This window comes from Colletes gigas, unplaced genomic scaffold, assembly GCF_013123115.1.
Source record: "Colletes gigas isolate AHSC1104 unplaced genomic scaffold, ASM1312311v1 Colletes_gigas_Sc00002, whole genome shotgun sequence".
Taxonomy (NCBI): Eukaryota; Metazoa; Arthropoda; class Insecta; order Hymenoptera; family Colletidae; genus Colletes; species Colletes gigas.
In genome coordinates this window covers 12,225,261-12,241,238 of record NW_025106631.1, presented here as the reverse complement: position 1 = coordinate 12,241,238, position 15,978 = coordinate 12,225,261, and the positions used below count along the sequence as shown (strand labels likewise).

The 15,978-nt window shown below is 33.5% G+C and overlaps 1 protein-coding gene across 3 annotated transcripts; it reads right to left on the bottom strand.

Moving 5' to 3' along the window:
- Positions 1–999: 999 nt before the first annotated feature.
- LOC122404146 (activin receptor type-1) lies at positions 1,000–15,762 on the bottom strand. 3 transcript variants are annotated; one of them, XM_043408072.1, is made up of 8 exons: positions 15,565–15,762; positions 15,075–15,253; positions 14,878–15,001; positions 14,758–14,805; positions 14,409–14,680; positions 10,583–11,223; positions 3,616–3,847; positions 1,000–1,204 (listed from the first exon to the last, which is right to left on the bottom strand). In XM_043408072.1, the coding sequence occupies exons 1-8, from the start codon at positions 15,629–15,631 to the stop codon at positions 1,067–1,069; spliced, it is 1,701 nt and encodes a 566-aa protein (XP_043264007.1). In that variant the 5' UTR covers positions 15,632–15,762; the 3' UTR covers positions 1,000–1,066. The 3 variants fall into 3 exon arrangements, with proteins under 3 accessions (XP_043264007.1, XP_043264015.1, XP_043264011.1); XM_043408080.1 differs by having other exon boundaries at positions 14,758–15,001; XM_043408076.1 differs by lacking the exon at positions 15,565–15,762 and adding an exon at positions 15,518–15,559 and having other exon boundaries at positions 14,758–15,001.
- Between the last annotated feature and the right edge of the window lie 216 nt (positions 15,763–15,978).

The following is a 15,978-nucleotide window of genomic DNA, read 5'->3' as shown; positions in this document are numbered from 1 at the left end:
TTAACATGCGCATACATAATTCTGTAACTGTAATTTTTTTTTAAAACCTCTATTATATCCAATGACAGTCGGGAAGGTAAAATCAGTTGGTTCATTGATTTCAGAAATTAAATTACTGTATAAAAATTGTTTTTAGAATTATTTTCATAAAACAAGTAAATGTTTACAATGGCGTTCCATTTTTGACGATTCAAACACTATTTGTATCTACAGAAGGCTATGAACCTCCAAATGACCCTCGTACAAACATATTCATAAAAAGATTCAATATACAAATAAATGTATTAAACAAATAACTGTTACCGAATGCTACAAAATTTTATGCATTATAATCGTAATAAATCGACATTAATTTTATCTGAAAACAGTTTCGAATTCTGGCATTCAAATGACAGTGTTGTGAAGGCAATAAGAATATCGTTCGTTACATCAGTACTTTATGAACTAACGATGAGTCATATATCAAACACTAATTATTAATAGGACAGGTAACGAAAATATATTTTGAACATAACATTTGTGTAAATTATAAGGATCGTAGAAGAAATTTTCAGATTATCAGGATAAAATGTAACTGCATTGATAAAAACTGAAGTATACATTTTTCAATGTAAACATTACACGCAAACACAAATTGCATTACATGAGAATTACTCCACAAAGTGCACAATACATTTACAACATTTTATATAAAATGATGAAATAATGTCCAAACGAATTATTTACCAAGTGACGTTTTGAAATTTAGTCATAATTTACTTTTATATCATTATCGACGATGAATAGAATGATATAAAAATAAAATAATATTCTAATTATGTACACATAGATTACACATTTACCAAGTAGCACGTTATGTCGCGTTATTTATAAATATGTACATTAAAATAACACAAGAGAAGATAAAAGTTTAAGATGTATATTACAAATAATAGAGTAGCATAAATTTGATATACTTCTGTCATATTTTCGCAAAAATAAGTAAATTTAAAACACGGCAAAGAACTTATTTACTTAGTACTAATAAATACGCGCGTAAAATAATACATAATTTTATACATGCTATTTAATCAAGGGGCAAATGAACACGCGTATCGTTAGCTGCTAATTTAACAAGTGTTTTCTTCACTCGAAGAACAGGTAAACGTGCTGCTGACTTCCCATGCCAACATTCTTTCATTAATTTTCCCAAACCGGCCAACGTCTGCAAAGTAAAAATTAGTTGACATTCAAGTCTGAATGTACGCAACGTATATTAGAACAATTAAAATATACAGGGTGCATGAAGTATAGTGTTACAGGTTCAGAGGGGCCAATCTTTTAGTTTCTATCACATTTTTGGCGGAGCAACTATTGGGGGGAAAAGTGCCTTTTAATTGTTTGTTATTGTGATAGCTCTCACCAAACTGAATAACATTCACTTGAACCATTTTTTCTATTCTGCACACTTAAACAGTTGCTCGACAACCGAAGAAAAGGACAGAGAATAAGAAAGGAAGCATTGTCTTTAAAACACCGTTTCTAGATGTCATCTTTCATGCTTCACTGGCTCCAAGAGGGCTGTCCCGGTTGGAAGGGATTAAAATGTTCAACTTATAAATCATGGTTCGAGTTCGGTGTAAGAATCATTACTATATTTGTAAACAACTTACTAAGTTCTTGAGAGTCCAAGGACATCATATTAAACATTTTATAAAATAATGTTTCATTTTTATCGCATTCCGTTTGTTTTCTTAAATATGGATCGAATTTTTTGCGATAGGTTTCTAAATTTACAGAATAGGAGAAAATGGTTCAAGCAAATGTTATTCAATTTGATAAGAGCTATCACAAGAACGAAAAAATTAATGTCACTTCTCAGTTTTTAAAATATGGGGGCCCCCTCTTTTTCCCTCTACAGTTGGTCCTTTAAAAATGTATGAGGAACTAAAAGATTGATTTAATTAGTTTAAAGAAATCTGAAGTGGGTATCTTTATTAGATTCTGAGAAAATAGCTTGCAATACTTTATTTGGTGCACCCTGTATGTCAATAAATTTTCAAAAACCAGAATATATCAAATATGGTGAAACCTTCGTATCTGTGTCTATGTCGCAGTAAAAAGTATAGAAAATAATATGAACGTTAGAAAAGTTTTCCGAAATGTTTCGAGTTGTAGAAATCTTGAAGAATAAAATCACTAACAAACGATCTTACCATGGAATAAAACATTAAAGTTACATAAACGATTATACAGTAGGCGAGCCTCTGCAATATCATTAAAATCAATTAAAGTAGAGAAAACAACTTCTAATTGCTAAATGCCGTAAATAATTATAAACTCAAACACTTGTTCTGCAACTTGTAAGCAACTTTTTGTCTTCATTTGATTGTACCAACTATCTGCTCAATATTACAACACAAGACTAATAGGAGTGTCAATATTTATAAACTCACAAAAAGAGGTCTGTTATCTAATTTACTTTCAAAAGTTTATTTATTCTATAATTATATTGGATGATTGCATAAGTACGTGCCCGATTTTTATACTTGTTGCAAACTTCACTCGACAGCGTAGCTCCATTGTTTTTATGTAGTTATATGTATACTTTTAACATGATAGAAATTGCAAGTCGAATTAATTCTGATTGAAATTTTAAAATTGAAAAATTTCTACTTTAAAATCATATTTTCGCCTTTAAACTATAAAGAACCTATCAATTGTTTATTATATTTTCATAAAATCATTAAGCATCTTTGAACTTGAAAACAACATTACATGCAGATTTACTGACATATACAGGACGTTCCACCTAACTCGAATATCTTAAATACCTAATTTGTTTTTGATGATAGAATAAGGTATTGAAAGAAAATATTAATAATTCGAGAAAGGTAACCATTATAATGAACAAACAATTTTTTTTAAAGATCATATTTTCCGTGATTTTGAGCTGATAAAAAAAAATACGTTCAAACTTATATATGTTGTCATTCAAATGATTTTAAATTACAAAAGCTATGTTTTAATGTACGTGTTGCGGTACAAATGTATACTTATTTTATTTCAGGAAATACACAAAATGATTAATGTCCGTGTTTATCCTCTTCAGGGACGATTTTTTTTTTTTATAATCTGTAGTGAAAATTTTGGTCTATTTATTATTGACAGTAACTATAATTATAAAAAACTAAACGTCCACATATGTGGCCAAGGGCGTGAAGAGGTTAAACATTTTCAAATATCATAAAGGAATATATGAAAATTAACGATAATAGATTTGAAAATCATCTGTTAGTCAATATATCATACATGATTGAATATATTCCTTTTTTAGCTACGATAGTCCAATAATAAATATGTATGTCACTCCGTTTAAAAAAACATCGATGACCATGAAATCTCGAAAAATATTATCTTAAACAAAATTGCTTGCTCATCATATTTGCTTCTTCCAAATAAACGATGTTATTTTTTAATATTGTTTTATACCATTGATAATAAATGAAAGATTTTAAATGTTGAGGTTAGGTGGGTCATCCTGTTCCCAATAATTTGTTATTAAATACTTAAACAGTAATAATCATCATAATATTTTAAAATTGTTAATTAGTAAATAATAAATTAGATAATTACGGGATCAGAATGCCATCTATTAGGAAGAGGTGGCCTATGATGATCCAAACACACTAATTTTCGCATTTCATCAATGGACGGCTCTTGATTACTAGGAAGCCACTCAGAATACGGTGCCATGTATTCGAGCGCAACGCCATTACATATGCACCTTCGACAAACCTCCCAAAGTATCAAACCCAAACTGTAAATATCTGCTCGTCTGAAGTTTTCTAAACATTCCACACTTATCCTGAAAAGATTTTAAGCATAGCTATTATTTTTAATTAATTCCGCTTATCGTCGATAAGTTGATATACATGAAATGTGCATTTTCAATAATAGAAAAGGAACAAAATTCTACACAACTGTTTCAACACATTTTCAACCGTTATCAATATTGTATTGCTAACGGTAGTAGCCGTTCCTAAATGTAACAGAAACTAGAATTTCATACTTCTGTTTATAACTTTTTAATAATACGTTAAACGATCCATGTTAATATAACATTTTTTCCTATCGAGATCCATAGTATGTACGGCCAAAGTTTGGCACTTTGAATCTGGAACATCTTGTATACATTATAAAGCTCAAAGACTGCAAGTACTCCGCTCGATTGCATAGTCTTTTGAAAAAACTACTTTTATTTCTATGCTAACAAAATTCGTACGAACTTGTTTGACGTTGTACCGTACAGCAAGTGGTTCTACCAAAATACCGATTGTTTAAATACTTTTTCTTGTTTTTACGTTGTTTATATTATTGTACATAACGTTATACATTAAGAAATAATATTTTATTGTCTTTATTTTCTTTATACGACAACAGGGAAGAACAACGCGCTATTAACTACTGTCTTCCGCTGACTTGAAGTTCCGCGGGACAGCACAGGGGCCCACGCATCCGTTTGGTTGACCACGCACCTGTTTGGTTGTTCAGGCGGCAGGAGAGGTGAACCCCTACGTGACGCCGTCCCCAGGTGGCGGATAGGGGCAGCCGCTGGGATGGGATGCGGGGATGAGGTCATCAACCTGAGAAGGCTGATGACCGGATCCTCGCATGGTATCCCGGAGGTCGGTGCGAAAGCTCCCGCGGACCAAACACCGGTATGAATGTGTTGCGTGTGTGAACGTGTGTGTGAGTGGACTGGGACACGGGATATTTGCCGCGGGTTTTACCTAAGGCCGCAGGTTGGCCAGTTGGCTGAGACCAACGTGGCCACGTGGCCGGCGGCTTAGTCCCATGTCACGGGGCCGCGAGCGCTGGTGACCAGGTGCCTACTGTTGAATGGGAATGCGGTGGGAGGAGTGCCTCCCACCGGAAGGGACCTGAAAAGGCACGGCGCGGCGGGGGACTCTGTGATGGTTTACCATGGGGTTTTAGCCGGTAAGAGTCGATAAGAGTCGAGATATGTATAACGTTCTTTGGTAATAATGTAAATCTTATATTATAACTTTGTTAGATACAATTACGTAGATGAAATAAATTGAAGTGTAATATAAATACGTAAAGAAATTTTATTCACAATTACAACTAACGTTTTATAATCAAATTTTTATTCACACATCTATATTAATAATTATATATAGATATATAAATGTATGCTGATAATTATTTAGGCACAAGAAGTTTTTTAACATCATCGTTTATATCAATAAACAGTTGTCTTAGGTTCAGTACGAAATGCATTTATGTAGAGATCAGAACTAATTAGAAGCATGTGGTGGACATCTTCGTTCGTATATGTAAATCCTGCTGTTCTTTCTAGTATGCTTTAATCTACAGGGTGTCCCGTAAATAGTGTAAGAACCGGAATTGTGGGGTAGCTGAGACGATTCTGAACAACAATTTTCTTTGCAAAAATATCGGATGAGGCTTCGTTTTTGAATTATTAATGAAAAACACTGACCAATCACGGCGCGTGCTTTCCGCGCGCTCAGGGCCGTCCGAACTCGGAAAGCCACCGCGCCGGGTAGGTAGCAAGATGCGCGTTGAAGATACGTCGAGGAACGAATACAAATAATTAAAAATACTACCATTGCAACTGTTACCTAATTCGTTTATTACCATGTAATTAGTACGTAAATTATTATATCGAATTTATTAATTATTTGTATTCGCTGTTTCCAAGGAAGAAGGAATAAAATCTCGGAATTTTTAGGAAATTAACCCTTCGCACCCGAGTGACGCTTCTCGCCAGAGTGTTTTAAAATTACAATAAGAATTATTATCAGAAAATTAAAATAAATACGGTAAGAACCATTTGTAACCGTCTGTTATTAAAAACTGTACTGAAAAAGCAGACTGGATTTCTGCGTGCCGAAACATTCCTCGAATGCAAAGGGTTAATAGAGAAATAATTGAAATTCGACTTACCTGCTGCGCAGACAATAGGGCCCGGTCAGTGAACCGCTATCGATCACGGCAAAGTCGAAGACCCCAACGAAAATCAGCTGATGGGACGGCCCGGCCACTGCACCCACTTCTTACCCCGAAAACACTTCACAGCACGGTCACTGGCACTTTTCACATTCACACACCGGTGCGTTCCGTTGCACCCTTCTTCCTGGGTTGATAACGGTGTATGGATGTTGCTCCCTCCTGAATTGTTGTAATTCTTATTTTAATTTTAAAACAGTCTGGCGAGAAGCGTCACTCGGGTGCGAAGGGTTAATTTCCTAAAAATTCCGAGATTTTATTCCTTCTTCCTTGGAAACAGCGAATACAAATAATTAATAAATTCGATTTAGTAATTTACGTACTAATTACGTAGTAATTAACGAATTAGGTAACAGTTGTAGTGGTAGTATTTTTAATTATTTGCATTCGTTCCTCGATGTATCTTCAACGCGCATCTTGCTACCTACCCAGCGCGGTGGCTCTCCGAGGTCGGACGGCCCTGAGCGCGCGGAAGGCGAGCGCCGTGATTGGTCAGTGTTTTTCGTTAATAATTCAAAAACGAAGCTCCATCCGACATTTTTGCAAAGGAAATTGTTGTTCAGAATCGTCTCAGCTACCCCCCATTTCCGGTTCTTACACTATTTACGGGACACCCTGTATACGCTCGCCTGTCGGTCACCCCGTTGTGAACAGAGGACAATCGGCGGTCCCTTGCAGACACAACGCACCTACGGCGCACAGTGGGGCCATTGCATGCCAAACGCGGCAAAAAGTGGTTTTATACAAATATACCCACAATGAAATAATGATTCACTAATAGTTAATGGGACACATGGGCCATCATTTAGTGTGATTTTTTTTATCATTTGTCGATTTTTGATACGACTACATGATTTTGAAACGTTCAATCTTAAAATCATCCAAAATTATAATCATCGTTTATTGTTGCTTTGATTCTTCAAAGTAAATCATGAGTAATTGAATTAAATGTACTTAGTACGTATTTAAATTACACCAAAGTACACTTTTATATCTCCAACATTTTTTGAGTTATAACTAATTGAACATGTTCAGTTTTCATTTTATTTTTTAATTATAAATGCAGTGTGATTCAGTGTTCATTTTAGTTGCTTTTTGTAGAGTGAAGCCTTACCTTTTTTTAAAAAAAAAAATTAGCTGCTACTAGCTGCTACTGCGAAAAATATAAAGATGATCAACTGTTTCGGCACGTGCAAGCGTCGGCGATTGCGAGTATTGTTACGATTCTCAAAAATACATCAAAACTAGGAAGCAATGCATACATTTCATTGTTTTTGCTTCGAATGCTATAAAAGCATAAAATGATCACGAATTTGGAGCATTTGTCGTTTGAGGTTCCTATCTTGTATGTTGTGAATGAAATATTTAGTGTTAAAATAATGGAATTTCCAATTGAAGTAGGTAGGTACAGATATATATATTTGAATTTCGCCATTTTTCTTCATCTTCTATATAGTTTGTTAATACAATTTTCGTAGCAAAAGTTTCATTTTAATAGAGTGACATTTTTTTTTAAATCCTAAGGTTCATCAGGAGTACGTGTGTTTTTAATGATGCAGTTTTATAACATCATGACACAGCATCAAAATCATGATTTTGAAAATAAACTAGAATTTTTAGAGTCGTCCTTAATGAGCCAGGATAATTATTCTGTGGAGTACCAGAAAATTTTGAAAACAAAAATTGCAACTTTGAAGTCCCGTTTCAAGAGAAGATGGCAATTAGCGAATAGACGACACGACCTTTACGAAGAGAAAACGAAAGAATTTATGAATCTATGAATGATTCTTCATCTGATTCTTCATTCGTAATTTAAATACGTACTAAGTACATTTAATTCAATTACTCATCATTTACTTTGAAGAATCAAAGCAACAATAAACGATGATTATAATTTTGGATGATTTTAAGATTGAACGTTTCAAAATCATGTAGTCGTATCAAAAATCGACAAATGATAAAAAAAATCACACTAAATGATGGCCCATGTGTCCCATTAACTATTAGTGAATCATTATTTCATTGTGGGTATATTTGTATAAAACCACTTTTTGCCGCGTTTGGCATGCAATGGGGCCCCACTGTGCGGCGCACGTACAGGCAGATCAAATAGGGTAGTACCAACAATTCTTGCAAATATTCCAAAAACTGAGGCCCAGCGACAATTTTTTGTTCAGATAAAAGTTGTTCACAATCTTATTTTCTACAACATACTAACAACTCATCGAGATCGCTTCACGGACACTAGTTTCTTAATATTTTACCTTTTTTTTTGAAAGAAAAAAATGCAAAAGCACATTAGTTTTTCACCTTCCGCGATCTATATTATTTTCAATACTAAAGTATGGTCTTTTTTAAAAAAACCATCCAAAAATATACGTATTTAGGGCAAGGCCACTAAAGTAAACATTTATCCAAAAAATAAATAGATATAATACGGAATAAAAGAACAGAATAGTGCTAAAATTATAAGTTTAAATACTTTAATTATTTAAAGCTGTCTATTATGTTAATGCATTCAATGGTCAGTCGTATTCTGTCTCTGGCGACTGACTACTGGAATTATATTATTTTTTATTTCCTCACTAAATATAGTCCAAAGGGTATAGCCGAACAAGGGGGTCAAATGTGCCAACAAACCAAATTGAACGTGCGATGGGTCATTCGATATCTTATCGATAGAAAACCCTATGAGCCAATTTTTAACTTGAAATCCCGACGGTGGGGGTAGTAATGGGGCGATAACGAAAATCATGTTTTTGTACAATTTCTCTTGTCCTATTAAGTGAAAAAATGTAAAAAGTTTCAGAGACATTTTGGGTACCGGGGCACATATTTTGGAAGCTTTTCAGATTTTTTGATTGAAGAACCAGGTAGTAAAAAATAAAAAACCACAAAAAATGCTGAAAAATGCTGATTACGCATTGAAGGAGTTGCGGAACTACTTTTATATTTTTACAGTAAACGGGTATTGTTATTATTATTATTCTCATTTTTTCAGATTCTTTATTTTGGTGCACCGCAGTGAAAAAAAAATATCGCGACTGTCACACTTTAGCGTGGACACCCTGTATGCGAATGACGTAATCGTAATATTAGACACAGCACAGAATATGAAGAATATGATCAAAAGACTCGAATAGTATCTGCACGAGAGAAAATTAACACTGAATGTGGAAAAATAGAAAATGAATTTTCAGGAAAAGTGGAGGAAGAAACAAGAAGTAAGTGTGGACATGGAAAGAAAAAGAAATTGAGACGGTGAAAGAGTTTCTGTATCTAGGCGTGAAATTTCAACGACGTAAGCGGGCATGTTAAAAAAAGGGGAATGGGGAATAGAAGAGACAATTTAGAAATGATTTTAAGAGGAGAATGTTTATGTTTAATTACCTGGTTATGGGAGTAATGTTTTATGATGCAGAACTGTTTGGATTGAAAGAAAGACCGGAATTAGAAAGAGTATAGCTAAAATATCTGAGATGGGCATTAAACTTGGAGTTATTCCGCCAGCATACGTAATATTAGAAGAGACAAAATTGGAGAAAGTAAGAATAAAAGCGGGAATGTGAGCAATGAAATATGAGGAACGAATACGAAAGACATAGATTAGTAAAGGAAGTGTGAATGGAAAAAGAAAAGAAGAGAGGAAATACCAAAAACAGCTAAAAGAGGGAAGAGTATCTAAAAAGAAATGGATTCAGTCAAACAGGATTAGAAAGATTAAGAGACCAAGGATTTAATTGTGTGTAAAATACAAAAACAGTATTTCGCAATAGTAGGTAGAAGTTAATAACAATTATAACTTGTGCTGAATATCTAAAAAAGGAAGGTATAGTCGAAGACTAACTGCGAGAGCAAGATGCAACAACACAGAAGTAAGGAATAATTGCTTGATCAAGAAAAACGAAAAAGCAAATTATGTCAAAGGGAGTATAGAATGATAAAGCATTTTCTTTTTAGTGAAAGGAAGAAGGAATAAGGCGGTAGAAAGGTGGCTAAGATTAGTACATAAGAAAAAGAAAATGTTAAAAATGCAACAAAGCCAAATGTAATTCCAAAGATTATATGAAAATTAAAGATATGTGTTAGATATTATTTAGATATAATTTAGAATAAGAAGATAATAGACACGTTAGGGAATGACTATTTGTATGGCTGAGCCAAGGAATACAGTATAAACAAAATCCATTGCTTGCCCGTAAGACTGGAATTAAAATCTATGTATCTATAGTATATCTACTAATTATTTTCGTTTCGATATCATAGCAATGTCAGTATTATATCAGTTGTGGTATAAGAGACTGCCAGTAAGTATAATAATGATAACAAAATAATACTAGTTTCGGAAATCTGTTTAAAACGAATTTTCAAAATCATAATAAAATTTAAAACTTGACAAGATTACCGGTGAATATAGGTAAATACATATACCGGTATTCCTGAATTTTGGTTTTTACTAGAGTTAAGGGATACAACCGAAAATATCGGTATTTTCCATTTCGGTATAAGTTCCTACTATAAAATAAAGTATATAATAAATAGTACATACGTTTGTTCGAGGATTTCTGGACTCATGTAACGTTTTGTCCCTTGTTTCAGATCGATTCTATCTGTAGACAGTTGATCTTGTGTCACCGCCAATGCAAAATCAGCAATCACGCAACTGCCGTTAGTTTTAACAAGAATATTTTTAGACTTCAGATTCCGATGTGCCATAGCCGGTTTTCCTCTGGTTCCATGAATTTCCGTATGTAGATAAAGCAATCCGTTGACAATACTCAAACAGATACTGAGCATTTGATGATGCATCAAAGAATGTGGCGATCGATTTAAATAATCGTAAAGTGAACCCATTGGATGATAATGCATTACCAGCCAAAGCTGAGTGCAGCTCGCTCTACTCGTCATGTCGCTTCCAACGTAGCCAAGAATATTATCGTGTCTCGATGGCAACAACTGGGAATAAACTTCTGTTTCGCGTGCCCAAGCTGCTTCATCTCGTGAAAAATATATTTTTACAGCGACATTTTCTCCGTGCCATATTCCTCTCCAAACTTCTCCGCCAAATCCGCCATTACCTCCACTATCCAGGCATTCTACTAATGCTACTTGTTTAGCCAATGTTCTTTGGACTAACAGTGGTAAGCCAGATCCAGAACCACTGGTTAAACTCCTTCCATCCAAGTATTCCTATCGTAACATATACCATATATACAATATATATTTTAACAATAATCTGCAACGCAAAATAAACAAACAGAGAAAAATAAAGCCTTACTTTTCTGATAAGCAAAATGTCTTCATTGAAATAAAAATTAAAAATATTTCATCCACTAATGTATTCATTATCTGATTAATAATTAAAAAGAGCATATTTTTATTTGTTTACTTTATTTTTTCTTTGTTGAGTATAAATGTAATTGAAGGGGTCTTCTTGTGTGAAGTGTATTTTTTTTAACTTCTTTGGAGAATTTTTTACGAATTAACTATAACATTTTCTACAGACAAAGGGTATAGCCGAATAAGGGGGTCAAATGTGCCCTTGAACCAAATATGACATACGATGGATCCATCGATAGAGCATCAAGAAAAAACGTTCTGTGCCAAATTTTATCCCTCTATCTTGTTCGGAAGGGTAGTTATAGGGAAAATCCGGAGTAACGAATTAGTACCTATTTCCCCTATTTAAACGAGTACAAAGATTATGAAAAAAATCTGGCGCATTGTGGTTATTGAGATACGTGTTTGAGAATTTTTTCCGATTTTTCGATTCCAAATCCTAGGTGTGAAAAATTGAAAACGCAAATAAACACAGAAAAATACGGATTTCGTATTGAAGGTTTCGAGACACTAGATTTATATAATTACTGTAAATGCGTATTGTCATTGGTTATCTCCCTGAATTTTTTCAGATTTTTTGGTAGGGTGCGCCGTAGTAGCAAAAATCAAATACCGATTTTTTCGACGTTTTTCGCGTGAAAAAGCATCTTGTACTTTGAATTTTTGTATTCTCTTTAATAGATAACTATATTGTATGGTTTTAAACATTTCTATGTTGAGCAGAACAGTGTATACAAGAAGAAAAGCAAAAATAAGTCACGAAAAAAAAGTGCTATTCGCAATATATTGTGAAGTATCAACGGTATTTTCAAGAGCTGCGATGGTGCAGTAAGTAAGATGCTTGACTGTGAGACTGCTGCAAACTTTTTGACGCGCGTTCGCGCCCAGCTGAAGCACATTTTTTTTATTATACTAATTTTGTTTTTTTTTCAATTTCTAACTAAACGACAGTGAAAAACTATTTGTTTATTAATATTTAAAAAATATTTTCACCTAAAATATGCGCAAAAACAATTATGGAGCAGTTTCTATTCCATCATTTCTCTAGTCGTGTATTTGCTTAAATACCCCACTGTTTAATTTTTTCTACGTTAAATGAATATACGTACTTAGTTTTAAAATCGCAAACCTTTAATAACTTTGAATAGTGGAAGAAGATTTCTTCAATAAACAGAACATAAGCAGTATTTGCATATGTAAGGAAATTGACAATAACACGTGTGCGGTAGCGGTATATCGCCTTTGAGCATTTTGTCGGCGAACTCGCGTTTGAGCCTTTGGTCGGTGAACGCGCTTTCGGGCCTTTAGGCGGCGAACTCGCTTTCGGGCCTTTAGGCGGCAGTCGCCGCCGCGATTCCGCGAAACTTACGCGGGTCACACGTGGCCCTATAGAGTGACCGAGTCGCCACACGAACGACAAGGAGGAATCGGGGTATAAAACCCCTAAGCGTTGGACGAACCACAGAGTTCTATCCTGACCACGATTTTACAACGTATCACTGTTAAAATATATATCGTTCTTGTTACGCATCTGTTCTTAATTCCCTCAATCCATTAAGTCCTTACACATATAGTTACGAATTGTTTTTATGTATATTTTAGGTGAAAATATTTTTTAAATATTTTAAATAGATTTTCATTTCATATAGTTATAGTATAGAAAATTGGAAAAATATATAATTAATAAAATAAAAAGAAGATGTGTTTTAAACGGGGTGCGAACTAGCGTCAAAAAGTGCCCTACCAAAAAATCTGAAAAAATTCAGTGAAATAACCAACGACAATACACGCATTTACAGTAATTATATAAATCTAGTGTCTCAAAAGCTTCAATACGAAATCCGTATTTTTCTGTGTTTTTTTGCGTTTTTAATTTTTTACACCTATGATTTGGAATCGAAAAATCGGAAAAAATTTTTAAACACGTATCTTGATAACCACAATGCACCAGATTTTTTACGTAATTTTCGTACTCGATTAAATACGGAAAATAGACACAAATTCGATAATCCGAATTTTCCCTATAACTATCCTTCCGAACAAGATAGTGAGTTGAAACTTCGCACAGAATGTTTTTTTTCTGATGCTCTATCAGAGCACATTTGACCCCCTTATTCGGCTATACCCTTTTTGAAATTTTAGAATCGCAACGTATAAAAGACAAAAAATCTAAATTTTGTTTCAATATTCTTATAAAGCGTAAAAAGCAAATTCAAAGAGGTACTAAAATGTATGATAGCAATACACTTTAATGGAGAAAAACAGGTTTTAAAAATGAAAAATTTTCAACTTCGATGTGCCACGTATTTCCGTTGTTTGATTAATTTCAGATTTTGCATAGATTATTTTTTCATCTAGTGTCGCAAATTCACTGAAAACCATGCTAATAGTACATTCATTAGTATATAAAAAAATTTATAGTTTCATTTTTAAAATGTAGTAGTGACCTTCAAACCATTGGAACGTTTCCTCTTTGGGAGTAGGCATGTACACCAAATTATTCATTGTCTAATAGCATTTAAGTCTGCCTAATGAAATTTTTGTCTACCTTCTATGGTTTGAGAACCATGGTTAATTCTCTTGTTTAGTTGCGTGAAACACTTTACATATTAGTCCAATACAACTTAAATAAAGAACCAATAATTTATATGATGGAAGAAAATATCAAATATTGCGCTCTGTCTTCGATAACGTGTATGTTCACATTTTGACTCCATCAAAAATTTTAATAACCTTAAACACTGTTTTTGCACCCCTGCCTATCAATTTTTTTCTATAAAATTCTAGTAATCTTATTCAAATTTGTCATAATTCGATAACACTATTGCAGTGCAGTTAAATAAAAAGGTAACCGATGTCACTCTTTGGATAGGTGCCAGGTATAAGATACCTTGTCCTTAGCAGTGAATGCATTAAAATTAATTTTCTTGTAATAAATGTTCTTTCCGAGATAAATGCATACAATTTATAAGCTAAACTAGCCTTAAACTAAAATCTCAATCTAACCCATTATAAATTGTAATTTTATTTCATACCTTCAACGTGCTATCGCCAGCTGCAGTTGCTCTCAGTTCATGAGAAGGATACGTAGTGGTGGATGTTGGAGATGAAAATGAAAAATGCAGAATAGACGGTTCCATTTCAGAATCTATGACAAGCTTACTATGCCTTGTAGTCAATGGCCGTTTTCTATGTGTTCTACATGCCAATACATAAAACAACACTCCTCCAGCAATAATACAGAATCCAACCATTGGACCCAAAATAGTTAATATTAATTTAATTGCATAATCCTCTTCAACATTATCTATAAGTTATATAGAATTTTATTAAGAATAAACTATACACGAATAAAAGAAATATAATAATGTCACATATACCCACCTCTGTTAAAATCTTCTAATACAGGAAATGGCCCACCGTTACAAAAATCTGTTTGACAACACTCAACATAATATTGCACACCATTTGAGGATCCAGTAACATGTCTCTTTCTATTATTACCATTTTGATTTGTACGTAGCGGTTGTTGTTTGTTGCACGTTAATAACATTTGATCTATTGACGACGTGCATCCTCTACTTACACTTTCCGTACCATCAGATTGTCTAACCTTAGATTTCCAACACTATTAAATAAAAGACAAAGTATTAGTTTATATAATTCAGTTATAGTACATATAATAATACAAAACATATTACAGTGACTGCATCATAGCAGATGTCGGTATATAAGCAATCTGGTTCTTCACAAATATGACATTTAAAGCGCTGATATCCGTCTGAATTTTCATTAAAATCTATAATATCCATAGACTTCTGTGGTTCTTCACTTTCAAGAGAAAATTCATGTTCAGACAAAGTAAATTTTTCTGTTTCTCCTAAAAACGAGTCCTATTAACCATTGAAATAATTGAAAACATTACAAGCATTATTTCTTATCTGTGCATATTATGTATGAGCATGCAGTTATTTTATGAACATAAGTATCAAATTAAGAATAAACAAGAATAAACAAGAACAAATTGAGATGAAAAAAAGTAAACATAAAAGACTTTTGTAGAATCAACGGTAAATTACTTCGAATATTTCATATGTTCTTAAACCAAAAGGGAATAAAGTTTTTATGTTTAAATTATTATTACCTTTTATTCACAAAAGTTACACTTTAATTGAAAAATTTGTCACCCACCTGGACATAAACTGAACGTCAATGATACTATAAAATATATGATAAACGTAGAATCCGCCATTGTCATACACGTCAAAACATTAAATAGCTGAAATCAAATCAACACTTTTGAATTTTCTGTTTATATATTTGTGTCTGCAATACAATTGAAGATAACTTTTGCTTTTGTAATGTCCAGGAGAAAAATTTAAGATATGTGCAATTACTATTGAATTGGCGGTATTTTATTTTCGTGTAAAAAAAAAAAACATTTACAGATGGCGGTGGCATCATTTTACTTGTGGCGACCCTGCACGGCCTAGTATGGTTGTACCCGTGTGACCAGATCGGGCATAATTGAGTGCATCGAAATCGACAATAGTGACGACGAACTTCCTTAGCGTCTAACGGAGTGGCGGGGATAGCAGCCAGAGG

Excerpts from the sequence above, each read along its gene's own strand:
- LOC122404146 (XM_043408080.1), bottom strand. The coding sequence starts at position 15,631 with ATGACAATGGCGGATTCTACGTTTATCATATATTTTATAGTATCATTG. Across the intron at positions 15,002-15,074 it reads TCTGCTATGATGCAGTCACT|TGTTGGAAATCTAAGGTTAG; the intron begins GTAATATGTTTT and ends TTTATTTAATAG. Across the intron at positions 3,848-10,582 it reads CCAGAAATCCTCGAACAAAC|GATAAGTGTGGAATGTTTAG; the intron begins GTATGTACTATT and ends AAATCTTTTCAG.